This window comes from Uloborus diversus, chromosome 8, assembly GCF_026930045.1.
Source record: "Uloborus diversus isolate 005 chromosome 8, Udiv.v.3.1, whole genome shotgun sequence".
NCBI classification, from domain to species: domain Eukaryota; kingdom Metazoa; phylum Arthropoda; class Arachnida; order Araneae; family Uloboridae; genus Uloborus; species Uloborus diversus.
This window is the reverse complement of record NC_072738.1, coordinates 154,125,572-154,147,087: the sequence shown is the minus strand read 5'-3', so window position 1 is coordinate 154,147,087 and position 21,516 is coordinate 154,125,572. Positions and strand designations below refer to the sequence as shown.

At 33.8% G+C, this 21,516-nt stretch overlaps 1 protein-coding gene across 1 annotated transcript in view; it reads left to right on the top strand.

The window, feature by feature from the left end:
* Positions 1 to 20,371, top strand: part of LOC129228691 (protein crumbs-like) — a 63,337-nt gene extending 42,966 nt beyond the window's left edge. The window contains exons 2-5 of the mRNA XM_054863375.1: positions 14,925 to 15,179; positions 16,556 to 16,810; positions 18,186 to 18,440; positions 20,106 to 20,371. Coding sequence (XP_054719350.1) covers positions 14,925 to 15,179; positions 16,556 to 16,810; positions 18,186 to 18,440; positions 20,106 to 20,371 — 1,031 coding nt within the window. The remainder of the gene's footprint in view (positions 1 to 14,924; positions 15,180 to 16,555; positions 16,811 to 18,185; positions 18,441 to 20,105) is intronic.
* The last annotated feature ends 1,145 nt before the right edge of the window (positions 20,372 to 21,516 follow it).

Genomic DNA, 21,516 nt, shown 5'->3' with positions numbered 1-21,516 from the left:
CCGAAAAAAAAAACTGTCTTCATTCAAATCTCATGCTAGTTGAATATTGATCATATGAAACCACGCATATAACTGAACTAAAAAGAATCACGGCTTTTATTTACCTACTAGCCGCGTCGCCCGGCTTTGTACGGTCTGCCTCGAGAATAACAGTTGGCAGATTACTGAAAAATAACCAAAAAACAAAACATTTTAAATCCCCCGATTACAGGAAAAGCCTCAAAACAAAAGCCAGAATTTTATTTGTTCATATTCGAGAAAAAAAATGCAACAGATCTTTCTTCTCAATGATTTTCTTCACGCTACAAATTTTAATAAAAGCTACGAGAAGTTGAGATAAAGCACTGAAAAATAATTTGAATGAAGGAAAGCCTTCGAAATATAGGGATTTTGTGTCGAAATCTAAGTATCATAATTAGTAGTTTTTCATTGATATCTCCGCTAATTATCAACGGAGGATTGTGTTAAATAACCAAACATAAAGACGGGAAAATTACGAATCTATCGATACCTGGTTCGATGGTCAGTTCACTGGCTTTCGAGAGAACTCGGACATAGGTACAATTAAGACCCTTATAATATATACATTGTTTATATAGCGACTCTAGATACATCTCATAGAAGAAAAAAAAACGAAACACTCGTTCACTTTCGAAGACTATTACACTATAGAGACACGTGTAAGACGTTATTTTTTCGGGAATAATTTATTCTACATAATTATGTTAATAAATTTTGGCTAAGGGGTCATCTTCATATTAAAACGAGCATCAACTTCTAAATTTTCAACGAGAACCTCCCCTTTCTATCCCATATTTGTGATCATCAGCATCATTTTTTAACTTTGTATACGAAATTTTGTTTCATTTGATTCAGCCATTGCTTCAGAATTAAGTTTTGAAAAATCCCTCTCGTAATGTTAAAATGAATTTAAAAAAATTTTCTCGTAATGTCAAAATATGAATCAACCCAATAGTAAAAACATCATTTACAATAGCTAAAATGTAAATATAGATTTTTTTCTGAATCATGATAATAATCTTTGAAAAAAATACAATCTGAAACCATATTATATTTAATTAGAAAAACAATCTAGAAGAGCTTTTATGAGGGAATCCAAAATTTGAGCTCAAAATATTCAGTAGTTTTAGCGCTATGCTTAGAAGTTCATTCCTCCCCCCTCCCGTTTAGGGGACCATATACCTTTTCAAAACTAAAATTATGAAAATTGGTTTCTGCGAAAAAAGCAGGGCTGCGGAGTGGGAAGGAAAATGGCCGACTCCGACCCCGACTCCGACTCCTGGATTTTGAAACGCCCGACTCCGACTCCAACTCCGACTCCGACTCCGGATGTTTTTGATTTTTTAAATTGTATTTTTTCAACTCCTTCTCTCCCTTCAGGGGAAGGGGGAAAACCTCTAAACAGAGATTGAAATATTGATTCCTTTTCATGAAAATTTCGCATTTTGTTTTTTATTGTAAACCCAAGACGCATACAACGTTAGAAATTCAATTTAAAAATCAAATTTTCCAACAGTTACGAGTTAAGAAGTGAGATGACTTAAAAATCCCTTTTAAAAAAATTGAAAAGGATTATCTGCAATTTGTCCCCTTTTAATGTTTAACAAATAGATATTGATCAAATCGTGTGCTTTCAATTTTTGAAAGCTGTAACTTGAGAGAAAAAAAGCTTTTTTTTTTCTAAATCCAAGTTCTTGAGAGGGGGTGGTTTTCCCTGGGTGACACCCATCAGGTAGATGACACCCAAAGTTAATTTCAGAGTTATAAATACTTTAATTCTGAAAATTTTCGCGAATATATTTTAAATTATATTTCATCAATCAAATTTCAACGAAAATAGGGCACATATACATCAGGAGCTAATTTTACACAAAATGCGGCCGCTATACAAATTTTTACGAATAGCTTTTACTATACCTATATTTCTTCTTCGCTAAATTTTTAATTTAAATTTTATTGTCTGCTTTAGAATTAGCCTTAATATTAAGATTTTAAGATTATCTGCAATTATTGAGTGTTGCAATCAAGAAATCAATTACACTTATTTTGTTCCATACTTTTTAGTGAGAACCAAGCTTATAGAAATAGTCTTAATAAAGAAAAAAACATTAGATTATTTTTCATTGGATCTTTTGGATTCGTGCTTTCGCGCCAGAACGTTTTTGAATTTCACCCTTAAACGTTTCAACCTTAGCTACGGGCCTCGATTTATTAATGTGTTACGTTTCTTTCGCTATTTTATAACTGAGATCGAACAAAACACTATATTTCTATTTTTATTTGAAAGTGATTACTTGAAAATGTTAGGCAACAAAACCGTTTGCTGACAGTCGCTATTAGTTAAGTTAAAAAGCAAGCAAACTAGAGGACGGCTACAGTAAGTTCGGTAAGCATTCAGGCTAGCTGATTGCCATAATGGCAGTTATTTTCTCATTAGTATCTTTTTATACATGTAATTGAACCAATTTCTAGTCAGTTTTTTAAAAATGCAAGGAGAGTCAGTGAAAAGGAAAGAAAAAAAGAAACCCGGAGTCGGAGTCGGCAAGTTTTCTAACAACTCCGACTCCGACTCCTTCACCCCAAAATCAGTCCGATTCCGACTCTTCGACTCCGACTCCGACTCCGACTCCACAGCCCTGGAAAAAAGAGAACAAAATTTTTCAACAAGATAAGCAAACCAATTTTAACGTGATTTTTTCGCATTAGAGTTACGTCAATGAATTTTTTAAATGTAGATATTTATTCGCTGTCTATCCTGGAGAATAACATATAATTGCAATCGTCAGTTTTATGTGGATATCGTTTAAAGGTCAATATGTAAATAATTCAAAACACTATTTCATTGTCTGATAAATGACAAGTCTTAGAACATTTTAAATTAAAAGCTACACTTAAAATACTTCTGTTTATTTTCTGCGTTTAGCCATTGCACTATATTCCTTTTGTCGAACAATTACTCTGAAAAAAATTAACATACACAACTTTTCTACAGTTACATAAAATAAAACCTCATCGTCTTACTAGTCATGTTGCAATAGAAAGACAGTTGTTGCAAGGGTAGACAGGCTCGTCACGGTGATAATTTGCTAAAAGAAAAAAAAATATTGCGCTGTCTCAATCGAGCAAAAGCGCTCGAAAAATTTGCCGACAGTGTAAAATGTCTTCTTCAACAGTATCCAGATGGGTCAAAACTCAAAAGGTAATAATTGCTCTTAAATCAGTTTGCTGATTTTTACTTTTTTTTTTTCCTTTTCCTTTTCTTTTTTTTTTTTTTTTTTTTTTGTAGAATGTTTGAATAATTTTCAATGTGTTGAGATCTACGAGAGGAGATGTAAGTTCCCAGAGTAGCAGTTAGTGACTCGCATGCTTTGAACCCGAATTTTGCACGCAAAGTATTATAGTTGCTTTGGCTAACTGTGACATTTTTTTTTTGACTTCGTTAAAAATTAAACAAAACATTAATTTGAATGTAAGCTTAAGTAGAGTTTTCGTCAATTTTTAATTATTAACTAAAGACTAGTTTTCAATTTACTTCCTCTGTCATAATCCCTGCACTTCACATTAAAATCATTTTCGTAAGCCAGATAAAATTTCAAAATATTTTCTTCTTTTCAAAATAACATGGAAAACTAGCGGATGCGTTGTGCATCACATGACTTCCTTTTACACCAAGTTAATGTTATTTCCCCATTATTGGCAATTTTAATTTGATTCAATAGTTGACTCTCTAAATATCGCCAATAGTGGCCAAAATGAAACCAAATTAAAAATATAAAAAAAACCGTCAAATTTGTCGCCAACTTGGCGACAGAACTTGGCGACCAGAAGCTTGGAGATATATTGCCAAGTGTTTGCCAAATTATAACGCCACTCGAGTTTGCATTGAAATTAACAATGATTTCCCCCAAAAAAGGTGTAAAAGACCCCCTATGGTACATCCGAATGCAACCAAAAAAGAAGGTTTACAACTAGACACTACTAGGAATCTACGTACTAAATTTCAACTTTCTAGGACATACCGTTCTTGAGTTATGCGACATACATACGTACATACACACATCCGCACATACGGACGTCACGAGAAAACTCGTTGTAATTAACTCGGGGATTGTCAAAATGGATATTTCAGGTGTCTATACGTTCTTAGGCACTTATCCACGTGTGGTCGAGTTGAAAAAAAAAACTCAACATTGTTTCGGGGATGAGCAAAATGGAAGTAAAGGCCGATTTTTGAGTGAAAATTTTTTCGCGAATACAATACTTCCTCTTTTGTAAAAGGAAGTAAAAAGGGAAAAAGAAAGAAAGTTATAATCAATAATTGTTGTTATCAATTACTTGATGCTTATTTTATAAGTTACATGTTCTCCAGTAAAATTTCATGACATTGTAGCTAGTCTTGCTTTTCGATTTTTTTACTTAAAACAGAACAACGGGCCACATTCATAAGCTTCGCTGCGCAAATTTCAGTATCGATTGTCTCATCCTGTTGCGTCCTATTACTGCACATAACTGACTAAGAATTTACAGAGCAGCAAGCAGATGTCGTGTCATTGAATCTGAGAGCGCCAACAAACTGGTGGATAAAGTAGATTTATTTCACCAGAGAGAATCCGTAAACAAACAGCAGATATTTTTTTTACCAGACTGTTCGCACTCTCAGCTTCAATGTGATGACTTCTGCCTTCAACACGATTAGTTCAGATTTCAGATTGCGGACTCCTCAGTAAGGATGAAATTGCAGTCTCTGGATAGACTAATCGGGCTGTCGGAACGTTGCATGTAAATCTACCTTAAGGTGCGACAATCTGTTGCTTGATGACTAGAGGTGCGACATCGATGTTAGAAATTAAAACATCGATGGTATTGATACATCGGCCAAAAAATATCGATGTTTTAAAATATCGATCTTTTTATCAATGAATAACATACATTTTTGAATATACTACACTAATTTAAGCAATACAAAAGAATACGTATCCGACAAATATATTGAAAATACTGAACCTCAAATCATGAATTTAATAAGAATAATTTCGCAACATCTTGGTATTATAGTAGGGCAAAAATTGATAATAAGACAAGCACCAAATAATAAAACTAGTTACAGTAATAAGGAAATATTTTCAAACTGAATGAAACTAAAAGTAAATTTACATCAAAAAAGAATCTAAGAAAAATGTATCATAGCACTTACCGTCAGTTAAATGATGAGAAAAAGTTGCGCTAATTATTTTAAAAATACAAAATTATTTCTAACAATTATTTTTAAGAGCAAGAAATATGTGTTGTACTGTTAGCTAATAATTAAACACAAATTGTAAGTAATAGAGGGACGACTTTTTGGGGGAAGTCGATAAGTAACCCCGAATATTGGTGTTGACAGTTACGAGAAAAAGAAGTTTGTTTACTTTGTCCCCCAGAAGCACATTTCTCTTTTCGCAGACTATCCCATCAGTCAGAGAAACATCTCTTTCCGATGGAACAGAAATTGCCATCACTATCAAATACTTTAAAGCAACTTTTACCAGCTCTCTCTTACCAGTTATAATTTTCGCCCTTCTAACGTATAGAATATCCCTTTAGTTTAAGAACTGGGGCCTTGAAATAGATTGCAAGTTCTGGCACCAGACTATTAGTGTCAGGTTCTTCCAATAGCTTTGACCTTTTCCTCACGCTCTAGTTAATCTTTTACTATCTTGTAGTGATCTTCTCAAAAATCATCCTCTACACAGAAAAACTGATCTTATAAAATGGGTGCAAAAAAACTGACTTTTTTTCTTGGCAACTCCATAAGTAAACTTAATTACCTAGCGAGAAAATTGGAGCAAATTTTATGATAATTTTCAATTAAAATGCAAAAACATCAACATCGAAAAAACATCGGTAGTCTAAAAACATCGAAAGAAAAACATCGATATTAAAAACATCGATGTTTTAACAAAAACATCGATGTTTCCAAAACATCGGCATAAATGTCGCACCCCTATTGATTACTATAGAAAATGCCCGATTGCAAGTATGTGGGGGTCAGAACAAAACTAAATAATGTTAAGCTTTGTTTGCAAGTGCAAATTGACAAAATTCAAAAAATAATAAGAAGTCTGAGTTCGGTTCACCTTGGTTTAAGCTAAAATAACTCTTTTATCTTTTAGAGTTACGGGTTGGATCTATCTTGAATATCGTTGCTGGAAACAGCATTGGGAAATTACTTACCTAAATTGCTTTTAAGAGCCATTACATGTTTAACTAAAACCGCCGATCGTGTTATGCTTTTTCAATAATACCACGAATTCTGATCTTTCGCCTCAAATTTGGATTTCAAACAAATTCTCGTTTTCTGATTACAAACTAGTATGTTGTGGCCATCACGAAACTTTCTTCTATATCATTCTTATGAACTTTGATCCCTCCCCATGATTGACTTATTGTTGCATTCATAAAGCTATTTTTATTCGCAACAAAAACAAAATGGCTTCACGGGATGCTCGGCAGAAGTGATAATTTTCGTAGGATTAAATTATTATCATTATTTAATCCTATGAAAGTAATAATTGGCTTATGGTAGCTATAATAAGCAACGAAATTTTTGCATTGTATGTTATCTAAAAATCTTGCAAAGACTGCATCAAGTACAGTTCCGTGACTTGTAATGGCTTCTTCTGGCTTATTAATCACTAGTGGTACCCGCACGGCTTTGCCCGTAATAGAAAAATTAAAAGGTCTTTTGGTTCGCCTGTATATTTACAAATAATGTATGGTAAATTTTCTCGCCAATTGGCTTGTACAGTCATAGAAAAAAAAAACGAAACACTCGATCGTATTCAAAGACTATTGATACTAGAGACACGCGTAAGGTGTCATTGTTTCAGGAATAAAAAGTTCTACATAATTATGGTAAAAAAATTGTTGTTAAGGGGTCGTCTTCATATTAAAACGAGCATCGACTTCAAATTTTTCAATGAGAACCCCCTTTTTTTATCACATATTTGTAATCAGCATCTTTTTTTAACTTTGTATACAAAGTTTTGTTTAATTCGATCCAGCCGTTACTTAAGAATCGAGTTTTGAAAAATTCCTCTCGTAATGTTAAAACGTATTTTGATATTTTTACTCATAACACAAAAACTAGATTAGGCACGGCAAAGATTGTTTTTTTGTATCAAAATATGAATCGACCCAATAATAAAAACATCATTTATAACGCCCAAAATGTAATTTTAGTTTTTTTATGAATTATTTTAATATTTTTTGAAAAAAATATGATCTGAAACCATATTAAATTTTAACAGAAAAACAATCTAGAAGACTTTTTATGAGGGAATCCAAAATTTGAACTCAAAATATTCAGTAGTTTTTGCGCTATGCTTAAAAATTCCTTTTTTCCTACTTTAGGGGACCGTATACTTTTTTAAAACAGAAATTATGAAAGTTGGTTTCTTCGTCGAAAAAGAAAAAAATTGTTTAACAAACTAAGCAAACCAATTATAACGTGGTTTTTCTACATTAGAGTTACGCCTATGAATTTTTTAAATGCATAAATTTATTCGCTGTCTCTGCAGAAGAACAACACAATATTGCAACCGTCAGTTTTTTGCAGATATCGTTCAGACGTCAATATGTAAATAATGCGAAACACTACTTCATTGTCTAATAAAAGAATATTTTATAGAACTTTTTAAATCAAAAGCTATACTTTAAATACTTCTGTTTTTATTTTTTTTATTTTATTTTTATTTTTTTTTTATTTTTTTTTATTTATTTATTTTTTTTTTTTTATTTTTTCTGCGTTTAGCCATTGCCTTTTGTAAAACAATAACTCAAATAATATATATATATATATATATATATATATATATATATATATATATATATATATATATATATATATATATATATATATTAATTTGAATTTTTGGCATCTTGAATTCAAATAATGTTTTTCGCAATCACGAGCCGTGTATGTGTATGTATGCGCGTGTGTGTTTGTGTAAGCGCATGTGTGTGCGTGTTGTGTATGCAGTGCTGTGTGTGTACGCGCGTGTGCGTGTAGGCGTTCGTGTATGTGTGTGTACGCGCGGGTGCGTGTAGATGTTCGTGTATGTGTGTGTACACGCGTGTGCGTGTAGGCGTTCGTATGTGTGTGTACGCGCGTAATTGTAGGCTTTCGTGTGTGTGTGTGTTTGTGTAAGCGCATGCGTGTGGGTGCGCGTGTGTGTATGTATGCATGTGCGTGCGTGTAGGCGTTCGTGTGTGTGTGTGTGTGTGTGTACGCGCGTGTGCGTGTAGGCGTTCGTATGTGTGAGTACGCGCGTGTGTGTAGGCGTTCGTGTGTGTGTGTATGTAGGCATGAGTGTTTGTGTCTGTGCAGGCCTGAGTGTGTGTATGTGTGTGTGCAGGAGTGCGTGTATGTGTGTGTGTAGGAGTGCGTGTATGTGTGTGTAGGAGTGCGTGTATGTGTGTGTGTAGGAGTGCGTGTATGTGTGTGTGTGTAGGATATTGACGCGACCTGGAGACGGTTTTCGCCAGAGGAGCAGCATCGTGAGGCGGCCGGCCGACGAAGGTGCTGCGGAGGGTGCCGGTGGGAAAATAAAATGATATCACATTAAAACAGTCAAATGAAAGCAATAAGCAATCGTGATTGCTTAAAAAAATTAACATGCACAACTTTTTCACAGAAACATACAACAAAACCCCAGTGTCTTGCCAGTCATGTTGCAATAGAGTGTAGAATTAGTGGCTCTTCCCGGTGATAATTTGCTAAAAGGAAAAATTATTGCCTTGTCTAATTCGGGAAAAAGTACTCGAAAAATAGCCGACAGTGTGAAATTTCTCCTTTAACAGTATCCAAATGGGTCAAAAAGTAATAATTGCTCTTAGATAAGTTTACTGGTTTTTAGGAATTAATTTTTTTTGTATAGAGTTTGAATAATTTTTAATGTGTTAGGATCTAGGAGAGGAAATCTCAATCGCATTAGTGGGTCGCGTGCTTTGAGCTGTATTCAGCACAAAAGTAGTAGTTGTGGCTAATTGTGAACTTTTTTTTTTTTTTTTTTTGACTTCGTCAAAGATTTAACAAAACATTAATTTGCGTGTTAGATTAAGTTGAGTTTTTGTCTATTCTTAATTATAATTTAAATACTATTTTTCTGTTTACTTTCTCGGTCATTGGCGTGCATTTCACATAAAAATAATTCTCGCAAGACAATGATAAAATTTCAAAATATTTTCTTCTCTTTTGAACAACATGGAAAAATATCGTCAAAGAAAGAAAGTGAAAAAAAATATTGTTATCAACTAATGGGTGCCTATTTTACTAAATGCATCTTTTTCAGAATCCAATATCTGGATATTCGGCTCCAATTTTGTGACACTGGAACAAATTCTACTTCCTGTTCTTATTCCTTGAACACACAACGGGCCACATGGACCAACGTCGCGGGCTGAATGCGGCCCGCGTCTTCACTGCGGATTGGTTTTCCCATTCCATGGCTGCTGTGAATCCCAATATTGAACACAACAGCCCTGAACTAGATTTAACCGACCAATGTAGCAGGTGTCATGTCATTGAAGCCGAGAGTGCCTAAAAACTGGTGGATGAAGAAAATTTATCTCACCAGTGAGATGCCGTAAACATACAGCAGATAAATTTACTTTGCCTACCAGTTTATTCGCACTCTCAGCTTCAATAAGATGACTTCAGCATCCCACACGCTTAGTTCCGATTCCAGTCTGCGAAATATGCAGCGAGGACGAAAGCGTAGCTTCTGGGTAGTTCAACCCGCCTGTCGGGTATGCTGCCTATAGTATTGCTATAGGTGCGCCAGCCTGATGCTGTAGACAATATCAAATATAGCTAAGTTTTGTTTGTAATGTTACAAAATCGGAGAAATGACAAGAAGTCAGATTTCCGTTCACCTTGGTTAAAATTAAAATGACTTTTTTTTTTTAAATTACGGGTTGAACCATCTCGAATCTCGTTGCTAGAAACAGCATTGGGAAATTACTTTCCTAAATTGGTTTTAAGAGATGTTACATGTTTAACTAAAACCGCCGATTTTGTTATGTCTTTTTAATAATACCACGCATTATGATCTTTCGCATAAATTAGGATTTGAAACAAATTCTCTTTTTTTTATTACAAAAAAGCCTCTAGAACAATTACTGTGTTAGTCCACTGGGTTAATTATAATAACCAAATTTTTTCCCAAATAAAGTTCGAGTGTAAAGGGTTTGCTCATTAACGGGTATTTATATTCTCCTGTATCTGCTTTATTTTTTAGATTGATACTTCGTTCATTTTATGTATTTAGAGCAAGTTTTCACGGAATAAATGGACCTTGCTTCGCTCGAGTCTCCAATCTATTTAATGCTGCGTCTTCCCACGTTGTGCGGTATATTTTTTATATTTTTGTGTGCGATGGCTCAAACTTCTGCCGATGTTCTGCGAAATTAAAAACGCGCAATTCCATTTTACAATCAAAGACTTTTTATTCATTCCAAAATAAACCTGTAACATAGGTGCAACATTTATCAAACATATTCACATCATGTTTCTAGGTATAAGGTTGAATATTTACATTTCTATGAGGCTTGAATGATTATATGAGCAATCCAATAGGTTTATATTAGGAAAAGTCAAAAAGTTCCATTACTTTTAATTTGTCATTATTCGGTTTACTAAAGAACAATCTATACGATGGGCCAGCCAAACCTCATCCGTCTTTCTTAGGTTAATGCAGATAGACAAAAATCAGTAAATATTTTTACTTTTTTTTTTTCAAAAAAAAAAAAAAAAAAACGACCGTAAATCGCTTTTTGCCGCGACATAATCGGCTAAAAACTATCGGATTACGGAAGAAAAGAGAACTTCAAAAAAGCATGAGTTGAGCTGGACAATCTCGATCTTTTCATTGTTCACCTTCCGTTACTTGATAAACCGTGACCTTGAAAGAAGCGTTTTCAATGTAGTGATGGTCCCTAAAACGTTTTTCGTTAATAACTCCTGTTCTACTGCACGGAATGCAGTGAAATTTCGTATCCTGGCTGTATTTTGCGGTCTAAACATAATTATGTAGCAAAAATTAGGGGTTCCCATTTGAAAATCAAGAGTTGGTGCTCATTTTGCTTTGTATATGGTCCCTTATCAAAATTTTACCTACGTAGTTTTAAAGAAGACTTTAAACTAAGTCGGATGACATCTTTCTTTCCTTTCTAGCATGAAAAATGGCCGAATAATTAAAAGTGTTTCGTTTTTTTTTTCTATGACTGTACCTATGTTACAGTTCCACGTTATTTACTCGTCCATCTTATGAGAATTTCGTTCTTAAAATTGGAATAGAAAAAGAACCACATCGAATTTTCGAAAAATCGCTTCGAGGTGCACACCCCCATGCTCCAAACTAACTTTGTGCCAAATTTCATGAAAATCGGCCGAACGGTCTAGGCGCTATGCGCGTCACAGAGATCCTGACAGATATCCTGACAGACAGAGGGACATTCAGCTTTATTATTAGTAAATAAATTTCATGAAAATCGGCCGAACGGTCTAGGCGCTGAGCGCGTCACAGAGATCCTGACAGACAGAGGGACATTCAGCTTTATTATTAGTAAATAAAGATTTATAATTGTAATTTAGATTGTAGAAACGAAACTAAATTTTTAGCTCAACCAGAAGCAAAATAAACATCAAAATCTCCGTTATGATTTTTTTAACCTTATTTTTTTTGGCATGTCGGAAAGGACCAGGAAAGGGTTGTTGAAAATCTGGTGACTCTCATATTTTGCGGCATGCCGGCAAATGCGGGAGCTGATTCTATTTTGACGTCAATAGCTGAAAAGGGGATGGAGCAATCGAACGTTCTTTTTTTTCCATTTTGATTACCATATGAAAGAAGTAATGCTACGTTCTGGATGAAATTTGGAATAAATGTGAATCCATATGTAAACAGGCTTTGGTTCAATTTTGACACCAATCGCTCCATGAGGGGGCTGACTTTTTTTTTTTTTTTTTTGAGCAATCACGATTGCTTATTGTTTTTACTTGACTGTTTTTGGCGTCCTATCATTTTATTTTCCCACCGCCACCCTCCGCACCATCACCGTCGACCGCTCCTCGCGATGCTGCTCCTATAGCGAAAGCCGTCTCCAGGTTGCATCCATATCCTACACACACGCTCATACAAACACAACTACACACACACACTCACACACACAAACACATACACACACATACACCTACCTACACATACACATACACACACGCATACATACAGACACCTACACATACACACACACACACACAAAAACATACACACACACACCTACACACCACTACCCACGCACTCATGCCTGCACACAGACACAAACACACACACTCGTGATTGCGAAAAATATAATTTGAATTTCAGATGTCAAAATTCAAATTATTATTATTATTTTTTTTTTTTTTTGTGTCAATAAAAATAGCTTTATAAATGCAAGAATAAGAAAGATAAATCATAATATACTGTTGTCTACGTATTTCGCGTGATTTTAATTGTTGGAAAATGACTAGAAAATCGCGATGATTTAAACTTTTTAACTGGTGTCATCTTGTGTTTTTTAACAAATAAATGTTTGTAATTATTTTAAGCAAGGCTTTGAAAATAATTTTCAATTTTCATTCTTGGATTTCCTTTTGAGATAAATCAAGAATTGGGAGGGTCGTCAAGTTTTGGCGTGTGTAGTTTTGTTTTTGTTAGGATTATTGCTTTTTCGTCAAGCATGGGGAGGGGTCAGAATTATTAAGAAAGATATATAAGAAAGTTTCGTGATCGTCACAACATACTAGTTATTTTTTAGATTGACACTTTGTTCAGTTTAGGTATTTAAAGCCAATTTTCTATCGGAATAAATGGATCTTACTTCGATCGAGTGACCAATCTATTTAATTCTGCGTATCCCCACGTTATATGGTGGTGCGCCATATTTCACATAGTTTTGTATGTAATGTCACAAACTTCTTCCCACGTCAGCGAAATTAAAGACGCGAATTCCATTTTACATCAAAGGACTTTCTATTCATTCCAAAATCAACCAGTAGCATACATTGCAATGCATTTATCAAAAATATTTACATCATTTTTCTAGTTAAGATTCAATTTTTATATTTCTCGGAAGCTAATGGCTGAGAGATTATATAATCAATCCCATAGGTTCATATTATACAAAGGCAAGAAGTTCTTTTTTTTTGCAATTAGTTATCATTCGATTTATTAAACAACGATCTATGCGAGGGACCAGCCAGGCCCCATTCGTCTTTCTCGAGTAAAACCGAACTAAATACAATTCACACTAAAAAAAAAAGTGAACAGTGCGGACAAAAATCAGTAAACATTTTAACTATTTTTCAAAAAGAAAAAAATGTTTTCGACCCTAAATAGCTTTGTGACGTAACATAATCGGCCAAAAAGTATCGAATTACGGAAAAAGAAAAAGAAAACAAAAATCATGAATTGTGCTGGATAATCTCGAGCTTTCCTTTGCTTACATTCTCTTACTTGATAAGCTGTAACCTTGAAAGTTGCGTTTTAAATGTGGTGGCGGTCCCTAAATGGTTTTTCGTTAATAACTTTTGTTCTACTGCACGGAATGCAATGGCATTTTGTACCCAGGCTTCATTTTGCTGTCTAAATTTAATTGTGTAGCAAAAAGTAGGGGTTCTCGTTTGAAAATGAAGACTTTGTGCTTAGTTTACTTTGTAGTTTTAAAGAAGATTTTAAACCGGATAACGCCTTTCTTTCCTTTCTAGCATGTATATTGGCCGAATAACTAAAAGTATTTCGTTTTTTTTTTCTATGACTGTACATACAAAGATACATTCGCTGAGTACTTAAGTATATAAGATTTCATTTATGAAAAACGTCGTTTTCCCTGAGCTTCCAATTTCGGTGATGTGCAATTCCACAAAAATGACCACTTTTACGAAATATATTTCCCCCCACTAATTTTAGTGGAATGATTTTGTAAACCATTTCACTCATACTTAGTTCAGTAACGTTTTATGAGCTAAGTGCAATACATTTTTATTTCATTAAAATATGGTCATCTTTATTGCAGTAAATGAAATTAAAAAATTCTTGTCATTACGTCACAGCACGTAAACTTGAATACCATCAGAAGGAAGAATTCTTTAAGAGTGCCCTCCTAATACTTTTTTTTTTTTTTTTTGTGCCATTGCGTGACAGTATGAAGTCCTTGCCCCACATCGAAAAAAATGAGAAGATCAGGGCACTACTTCTCACCCCCTCCCCATTCTCCCGAATTGAAATTACAAAACTAAAAGTGAGGGAGGGCAAATTGGCTCAGTAAAAGAAAGAAAGAATAAATATTTCTTAGTAATATTCCATGTTCAAATGAGCCAATTTATTAATCTAACCACTGTTTGAATTTTTTCGTTCATTATACAAACGGTATGTATGTGTGTGCTTTTTATTTATTTCTTTTTTAAAAAGTAGCAAAGCAGCGACTACATTTCAAAAGTAGTTTGTAGTTGCTACATTTTGAAAAAAGTAGTTGTAGTTAACTACATTTGTAATCAAGTAGTTGTAGTTCACTACAAAAAATACGTAGTTTTTCCAACCACTGCTTTCAACATACATTATCTCCATACATTTCTAACAATCACATTAGATTCTCCAAATAAGATGTACGTGCAACATTGTCAAAAAAACAAATATGTCAGAAACCACTTTTGAGAAAGAAGGATTCAGCTAAGCTTAAAGCGAGACGAAAAACCCATAATTACTTCAGCGACCGAGTATGTTGAGGTCAAATGAAAACATCTATTAGGTTATTGAGTATCTTATTAAGCTCTGAGTCTGTTGCATCTGAGTTCATTGCTGACGTAATATTTCTTTTTGTAGAAAAATGTGAAGAAACTGAGCAGCCATGTCAGAATGGAGGAACGTGTAATGAAGATGAAGACAGTCCATTCTGCGAGTGCAAACCTGGGACGAGTGGAGATCTCTGTTCTGTTGTAGATGAATGCGAAGAGGACTCGGAATTCTGTGGTTCGGGAGATGATGTGACTTGCAAGTACGATTCAACGGAAGAAAAAGCTTACTGCCACTGTACGGTTGATTTGAAGCAATTTGATACGAATGCTAAAGTGTGCAAACGTAAGTTCTAAATTAAAATTTATACATATTTACTCATTTATCATATGCAGTTTTAAAAGTGGACTAGAATATCATTTTTCAAATTTAAGTGCAGGTACAAAAGCTTTAAGCCCCGCGATTCCCTTCCAAAAAGTTTTCGTGTTGCGGGTAAGGAATTAGCGTTAGCTCCAAAATTCGGTACTCGACAAAAGCTCGCTATATAGCCATTTCGCGAAAATCGAATCGCTTTGTAGCGCGAGTCCACTGTCCTTTAAAATTGCACATTGAAGTAAAGTAAGCATTCTTAGTTACATATGTTTCATATTTAGGTGTATTTATTAAAATTTGATTAAATACTAGTACCGTTTGGCATAGTTTTTCTATTGTTTCCTTTTTTTAACTGATTGAAAATTGATACTTTAACATAATAAAAGTCAATATTGTAAGTTTTTGAGTTTATTCGATAAAATTGAAAAATTCTTTTATTTCATTTTATGAGTTGCGTAAGAAAGGAGATGGTGTCCAGGTCCCGACCCCTAGCTTGAAGCTCAGAATCAATTAATCAGTTCCTACAAAATATAATTTTCGATAAAATTAATTCCTATTATGAAAATGAAAGTTTTTCTTTTTTGTTTAAAAAAATGGCTTTCATCATCTAAATGAAGCAAATCAAAATATGAACTGGAAATTTAACATCAAGAAAATTTAAATAAAATTATGACTGCACTATTTACATTTTCAAGTAACCGAGTTGTACTTCTTGAATTAAATATTCACTGTCAGGAAAGGATTAGAAGTCAGAATTCTTCCACGTTTTCTTGCATCGAATAACATTAAGAATCGTAAAAAACTTTTTAGAATGACAAATTGGCTCAGTAACAGAAAGAAAGAATAAATATTTCTTAGTAATATTCCATGTTCAAATGAGCCTATTTATTAATCTATCCACTCTTTGAATTTTTTCGTTCATTATACAAATGGTGTGTATGTGTGTGCTTTTTATTTATTTATTTTTTAAAAAGTAGCAAAATAGCGACTACATTTCAAGAGTAATTGTAGTTAACTACATTTGTAATCAGTAGTTGTAGTTCACTACAAAAAATACGTAGTTTTTCCAACCACTGCTTTCAACATACATTATCCTCATACATATCTAACAATCACATTAGGATCTTCAAATAAGATGTACGTGCAACATTGTCAGAAAAACAAATAGTATGTCAGAAATCACTTATGAGAAAGAGGGATTGAGCTAAGCTTAAAGCGAGACGAAAAACCCATAATTACTTTAGCGGCCGAGTATGTTAAGGTTAAATGAAAAAATCTATTAGGTTATTGAGTATCTTATTAAGCTCTGAGTGTTGAGTCAAAAGCTGACGTAATATTTCTTTTTGTAGAAAAATGTGGGGAAACTGATCATCTATGTCAGAATGGAGGAACATGTAATGTAGATGAAGACAGTCCATTCTGCGAGTGCAAGCCTGGGACGAGTGGAGATCTCTGTTCTGTTGTAGATGAATGCGAAGAGGACTCGAAATTCTGTGGTTCGGGAGATGATGTGACTTGCAAGTACGATTCAACGAAAGAAAAAGCTTACTGCCACTGTACGGTTGATTCGAAGCAATTTGATACGAATGCTAAAGTGTGCAAACGTAAGTTCTAACTTAAAATGTTTACATATTTACTCATTTATCATATGCAGCTTTAAAAGTGGACTGGAATATCATTTTTCAAATTTAAGTGCAGGTACAAAAGCTTTAAGCCCCGCGATTCCCTTCCAAAAAGTTTTCGTGTTGCGGGTAAGGAATTAGCGTTAGCTCCAAAATTCGGTACTCGACAGAAGCTCGCTATATAGCCATTTCGCGAAAATCGAATCGCGTTGTAGCGCGAGTCCACTGTCCTTTAAAATTGCACATTGAAGTAAAGTAAGCATTCTTAGTTACATATGTTTCATATTTAGGTGTATTTATTAAAATTTGATTAAATACTAGTACCGTTTGGCATAGTTTTTCTATTGTTTCCTTTTTTTAACTGATTGAAAATTGATACTTTAACATAATAAAAGTCAATATTGTAAGTTTTTGAGTTTATTCGATAAAATTGAAAAATTCTTTTATTTTATTTTATGAGTTGCATAAGAAAGGAGATGGTGTCCAGGTCCCGACCCCTAGCTTGAAGCTCAGAATCAATTAATCAGTTCCTACAAAATATAATTTTCGATAAAATTAATTCCTATTATGAAAATGAAAGTTTTTCTTTTTTGTTTAAAAAAATAGCTTTCATCATCTAAATGAAGCAAATCAAAATATGAACTGGAAATTTAACATCAAGAAAATTTAAATAAAATTATGACTGCACTATTTACATTTTCAAGTAACCGAGTTGTACTTCTTGAATTAAATATTCACTGTCAGGAAAGGATTAGAAGTCAGAATTCTTCCACGTTTTCTTGCATCGAATAACATTAAGAATCGTAAAAAACTTTTTAGAATGACAAATTGGCTCAGTAACAGAAAGAAAGAATAAATATTTCTTAGTAATATTCCATGTTCAAATGAGCCTATTTATTAATCTAACCACTCTTTGAATTTTTTCGTTCATTATACAAATGGTGTGTATGTGTGTGCTTTTTATTTATTTATTTTTAAAAAGTAGCAAAATAGCGACTACATTTCAAGAGTAATTGTAGTTAACTACATTTGTAATCAGTAGTTGTAGTTCACTACAAAAAATACGTAGTTTTTCCAACCACTGCTTTCAACATACATTATCCTCATACATATCTAACAATCACATTAGGATCTTCAAATAAGATGTACGTGCAACATTGTCAGAAAAACAAATAGTATGTCAGAAATCACTTATGAGAAAGAGGGATTGAGCTAAGCTTAAAGCGAGACGGAAAACCCATAATTACTTTAGCGGCCGAGTATGTTAAGGTTAAATGAAAAAATCTATTAGGTTATTGAGTATCTTATTAAGCTCTGAGTGTTGAGTCAAAAGCTGACGTAATATTTCTTTTTGTAGAAAAATGTGGGGAAACTGATCATCTATGTCAGAATGGAGGAACATGTAATGTAGATGAAGACAGTCCATTCTGCGAGTGCAAGCCTGGGACGAGTGGAGATCTCTGTTCTGTTGTAGATGAATGCGAAGAGGACTCGGAATTCTGTGGTTCGGGAGATGATGTGACTTGCAAGTACGATTCAACGAAAGAAAAAGCTTACTGCCACTGTACGGTTGATTCGAAGCAATTTGATACGAATGCTAAAGTGTGCAAACGTAAGTTCTAACTTAAAATGTTTACATATTTACTCATTTATCATATGCAGCTTTAAAAGTGGACTGGAATATCATTTTTCAAATTTAAGTGCAGGTACAAAAGCTTTAAGCCCCGCGATTCCCTTCCAAAAAGTTTTCGTGTTGCGGGTAAGGAATTAGCGTTAGCTCCAAAATTCGGTACTCGACAGAAGCTCGCTATATAGCCATTTCGCGAAAATCGAATCGCGTTGTAGCGCGAGTCCACTGTCTTTTAAAATTGCACATTGAAGTAAAGTAAGCATTCTTAGTTACATATGTTTCATATTTAGGTGTACTTATTAAAATTTGATTAAATTTTAGTACCGTTTGGCATAGTTTTTCTATTGTTTCCTTTTTTTTAACTGATTGAAAATTGATACTTTAACATAATAAAAGTCAATATTGTAAGTTTTTGAGTGTATTCGATAAAATTGAAAAATTCTTTTATTTCATTTTATGAGTTGCGTAAGAAAGGAGATGGTGTCCAGGTCCCGACCCCTAGCTTGAAGCTCAGAATCAATTAATCAGTTCCTACAAAATATAATTTCCGATAAAATTAATTCCTATTATGAAAATGAAAGTTTTTCTTTTTTGTTTAAAAAAATGGCTTTCATCATCTAAATGAAGCAAATCAAATTATGATCAAAATATGAATTGGAAATTTAACATCATGAAAATTTAAATAAAATTATGACTGCACTATTTACATTTTCAAGTAGCCGAGTTGTACTTCTTGAATTAAATATTCACTGTCAGGAAAGGATTAGAAGTTAGAATTCTTCCACGTTTTCTTGCATCGAATAACATTAAGAATCGTAAGAAACTGTTTAGAATGACAAATTGGCTCAGTAACAGAAAGAAAGAATAAATATTTCTTAGTAATATTCCATGTTCAAATAAGCCAATTTCTAATCACTCTTTGAATTTTTTCGTTCATTATACAAACGGTATGTATGTGTGTGCTTTTTATTTATTTCTTTTTTAAAAAGTAGCAAAGCAGCGGCTACATTTCAAAAGTAGTTTGTAGTTGCTACATTTTGAAAAAAGTAGTTGTAGTTAACTACATTTGTAATCAAGTAGATGTACACTGTTAAAAATTTTCCGGAAAATTGACGGTAATTGTTACTGGCATCCATGTTGCCAGTAACTATTACCGTAAAAATCAAATGTTACTGTAAAATTTTACGGTTTCCTCGGTAGGCCACAGCAACCAGTTGGCGCTGGGATCGCTTATTTCTCCGGTATAAATTACCGTAAAAATCAGCGATGCGTCGGCGATGCAATTTTACAGTAACAATTACCAGAAAATCTTCCGGAATTTTTAACAGTGTAGTTCACTACAAAAAATACGTAGTTTTTCCAACCAATGCTTTCAGCATACATTATCTCCATACATTTCTAACAATCACATTAGATTCTCCAAATAAGATGTACGTGCAACATTGTCAAAAAAACAAATATGTCAGAAACCACTTTTGAGAAAGAAGGATTCAGCTAAGCTTAAAGTAAGACGGAAAATCCATAATTACTTCAGCGGCCGAGTATGTTGAGGTCAAATGAAAACATCTATTAGGTTATTGAGTATCTTATTAAGCTCTGAGTCTGTTGCATCTGAGTTCATTGCTGACGTAATATTTCTTTTTGTAGAAAAATGTGAAGAAACTGAGCAGCCATGTCAGAATGGAGGAAAGTGTAATGAAGATGAAGACAGTCCATTCTGCGAGTGCAAGCCTGGGACGAGTGGAGATCTCTGTTCTGTTGTAGATGAATGCGAAGAGGACTCGGAATTCTGTGGTTCGGGAGATGATGTGACTTGCAAGTACGATTCAACGAAAGAAAAAGCTTACTGCCACTGTACGGTTGATTCGAAGCAATTTGATACGAATGCTAAAGTGTGCAAACGTAAGTTCTAACTTAAAATGTTTATATATTTACTCATTTATCATATGCAGTTTTAAAAGTGGACTGGAATATCATTTTTCAAATTTAAGTGCTGGTACAAAAGCTTTAAGTACTGATAAAAAGCAAACTCATTACCCGATTTTTAAGACTTCCGTATATTTTCAACATAAGTTATATCCCCAAACATTTACATAAAAGATTTTTCAAATAAGTAGTACAAGCAGAATCGTCAGAAAAAAAAAAAAAAAAAAAAAAAAAAACAATCCTTATATATATATATATATATATATATATATATATATATATATATATATATATATATATATATATATATATATATATATATATATACAGGGTGATTATAATTAAAGTTCCACTTTCAAAACGCTGTAAAAATAAAACCACTGGTCAGAATGACCTCAAATTTCAACGGAATGTTATCGAAGAAGGGGGGAAACGTACGGCTGAAAAAAAAAATGTTTGAATTTTTAGCAATAGATGGCGCTGCAAGTATCAGAATATGTAAATGAAAACACCTGTGATGCACACGACTCTTTGAAGTTGTTATAAAAACGCCAAATACACGTTTTTTCCTCATTTCTCATCTGAAAAACTCACTATGACTGTCTCAATGAAAGATCTGGCCGTCCCGATCACCTGATCTTAACCCGTGTGACTTCTGGATATGGGGCTATCTGAAAGCTACTGTGTTCAGTGCTCCGATTGCAAACTTTGCTGAGCTGAAGGCATGCATTGCGCAACACACTCTAAACGTGACCCCGGAAACACTTCAATCAGTCGTGGAACATGCTGTTTCTCGATTTCAACTTGTTACAGTAAACGGGGTACATCATACCGAACATCTTTTGCGCCAGTCTTACGAAAATTAAAGACCTATTTGATTTTTACTCATGCTTTTTTGGAGGTTTTCGGCCTCAGGACGATTAAAAACCGATTTTTCCCATCCGATGTGATATGACCTTGCCGTGTTGGATGGGCTTACTTAACTAACAGTATCACATCTGTAACCTCGTGCACGCTGAGTAGTACGGTGTTTTAACGTATAGTTTACACCTTAGGTAATATTTTATGGTTTATTTGTCATTTGTAGTCGATCCCTATTAAATTATGCTTACAGCGCCATCTATTGCTAAAC